Source organism: Echinops telfairi, unplaced genomic scaffold (genome assembly GCF_000313985.2).
Source record: "Echinops telfairi isolate 266 unplaced genomic scaffold, ASM31398v2 ScPeMD7_5;HRSCAF=22, whole genome shotgun sequence".
NCBI classification, from domain to species: domain Eukaryota; kingdom Metazoa; phylum Chordata; class Mammalia; order Afrosoricida; family Tenrecidae; genus Echinops; species Echinops telfairi.
In genome coordinates, this window is record NW_022103901.1 from 30,454,379 (window position 1) to 30,456,154 (window position 1,776).

Consider the following 1,776-nt stretch of genomic DNA (forward strand, 5'->3'; position numbering starts at 1 on the left):
GTCCTGGGAAGTGTCAGGATGGTGTCTGACACTGGGGCCTGGCCTGCCCCCTCTGTCAGTGTGACCTCAGGACTGGACCCCGGTGACCGGCCGACCCCTGGGAGGGGCAGCTGGATGTTCACAATGCCTCCCTGCGGAGCACACAGGCTCACTGCCATCGAGCCGGTGCTCACAGGGCAGCACAGACCCACGCCGTGGGTCTTGCAGTGGAGAGCAGTGTCTGCTCCTGGAGAGGTTTGAACCAACGGCCTTTCACTCAGCAGCCGAGCGCTTAACCATCACGCTGTCTGGACTCCTCCCTCGAGCCGCGGGACCTGAGGGGACTCAGCTGGGGTGGCTCCCGCGATCACAGGAAGCCCACGCCCTGCACTGCGCCTCCTCCCAGAATCACTCGTCTCTTCTGCTACCGCAGAGCCTGGCCGCTGCTGATACCACAGCTGGACTGCCCGGGCCTGGAGGGCTGAGAGCAGCCAGCCTCGTCTCTCCTGCCGAGCGGCCGGGGGTTGAGTCCCAAGTGTCACCTCCGTGTGGTTTTGTCACCAGCTCCCAACAAACAAGCATGGCTGCTCACTTGGCTTCTCTCCCACAGGACAAGTGCTGCCGGCTGTGGCAGGTACTCAGTAGAGGGCACAGCATGCCGTCCCAAACTCAGCTTTGAAAACCGGCTGATGTCTGGCCTCATGTGCTCCCCACATCCAGGCTGTGTCCAGAGCACAAAGGCTAGAGCCTGCCCACTCCCTCCCTCCTGCCACTCCCCACCTGGGGCATCCCTTCCTGGCCCCGGCCCCTGCCCATGGGCTCACCAGTGGTGGTGCGTGGTGAGCACAGTGGTCAGCTTCACGCCCTGCTTCTTCGCCACCTCCACCACCTGCAGGCAGAGCAGGGTCACACCCTCCATGCCCACCCCCCCACCCCCAGGAGAGGGGGAACACAGGTCTTTCTCTCTGGACCCCTCCTAGGCTGTGTCCCCAGCGGTGGGCACGCCCCCACCTTCTGGGGCTGAGCGGGGTCCACGACGGCGGCCTCGCGGGTGTCCCGGTCAACAAGCAGGTACATGTAGTTGTCGGTCAGTGCCGGCACGAGCTCCACCTTCATGGCGGCCTGCTCCACCCGTGTTCTCCTCCCGGGGCTGCTGCAGCAGAAGAGGGCGCCCAGCAGGGCCGGACCTGGGGCAGGGGCCAGCTTCAGGGCAGCGTCCAACCATACGGGGCCTCGGCCCTAGCCCAGCATCAGACGTGCTCGCTCCCCCATCCGCTGTGTCCCCTGTTCCTGGCCGACCCGACTCAGAGTGAGCCACGGCAGGGTAGAACCAGTTCTGTGGGTTTCCGAGGTGGTCAGGCCCCCACGAGCATCCGGCCTCTTCTTTCTCCCACAGAGCAGCTGGCAGGGGCAGGGTCGAACCTCCGACCTTGTGGTTAGCAGCTGGACGGTGCTCAGAGACCCTCATGGTGCAGTCGCACTGGGAGGTGGCACTCCTCAGAGTGGTCCCCCCGCCCCAGGCAAAGCTCAGGAGGCCGGAGGTGGGAACACTGCTCCCGCTGTGGGGACTGCAGCACATGGCAGATGAACATTCACTCCGTGCTGTCAGCCCAAGTCACAACCAAGGATCCACGCCCCGGCAGCGCTCAGTCCCAATGCCGCTGTCACCAGGGGGCAAGGGGCAGGGGGAGGTTTCCTTTTTCTAGAGGGAACCTGCTTGTCTCTGACTCAGGATGGGCAGAGAGGCAGAGGCGCCCTGTGACACTGCTTGGCCCTGGCATCCGGGCTGCCTTACCT

At 64.9% G+C, this 1,776-nt stretch overlaps 1 protein-coding gene across 1 annotated transcript in view; it reads right to left on the bottom strand.

The window, feature by feature from the left end:
• The window catches only part of HAGH (hydroxyacylglutathione hydrolase), a 6,113-nt gene that overhangs the window by 1,470 nt on the left and 2,867 nt on the right, over nt 1-1,776 (bottom strand). Inside the window, exons 2-3 of the mRNA XM_004706144.2 lie at nt 991-1,166; nt 804-868 (exon numbers count right to left, since the gene is read on the bottom strand). Of these exons, the coding sequence (XP_004706201.1) occupies nt 804-868; nt 991-1,166 (241 nt within the window). The remainder of the gene's footprint in view (nt 1-803; nt 869-990; nt 1,167-1,776) is intronic.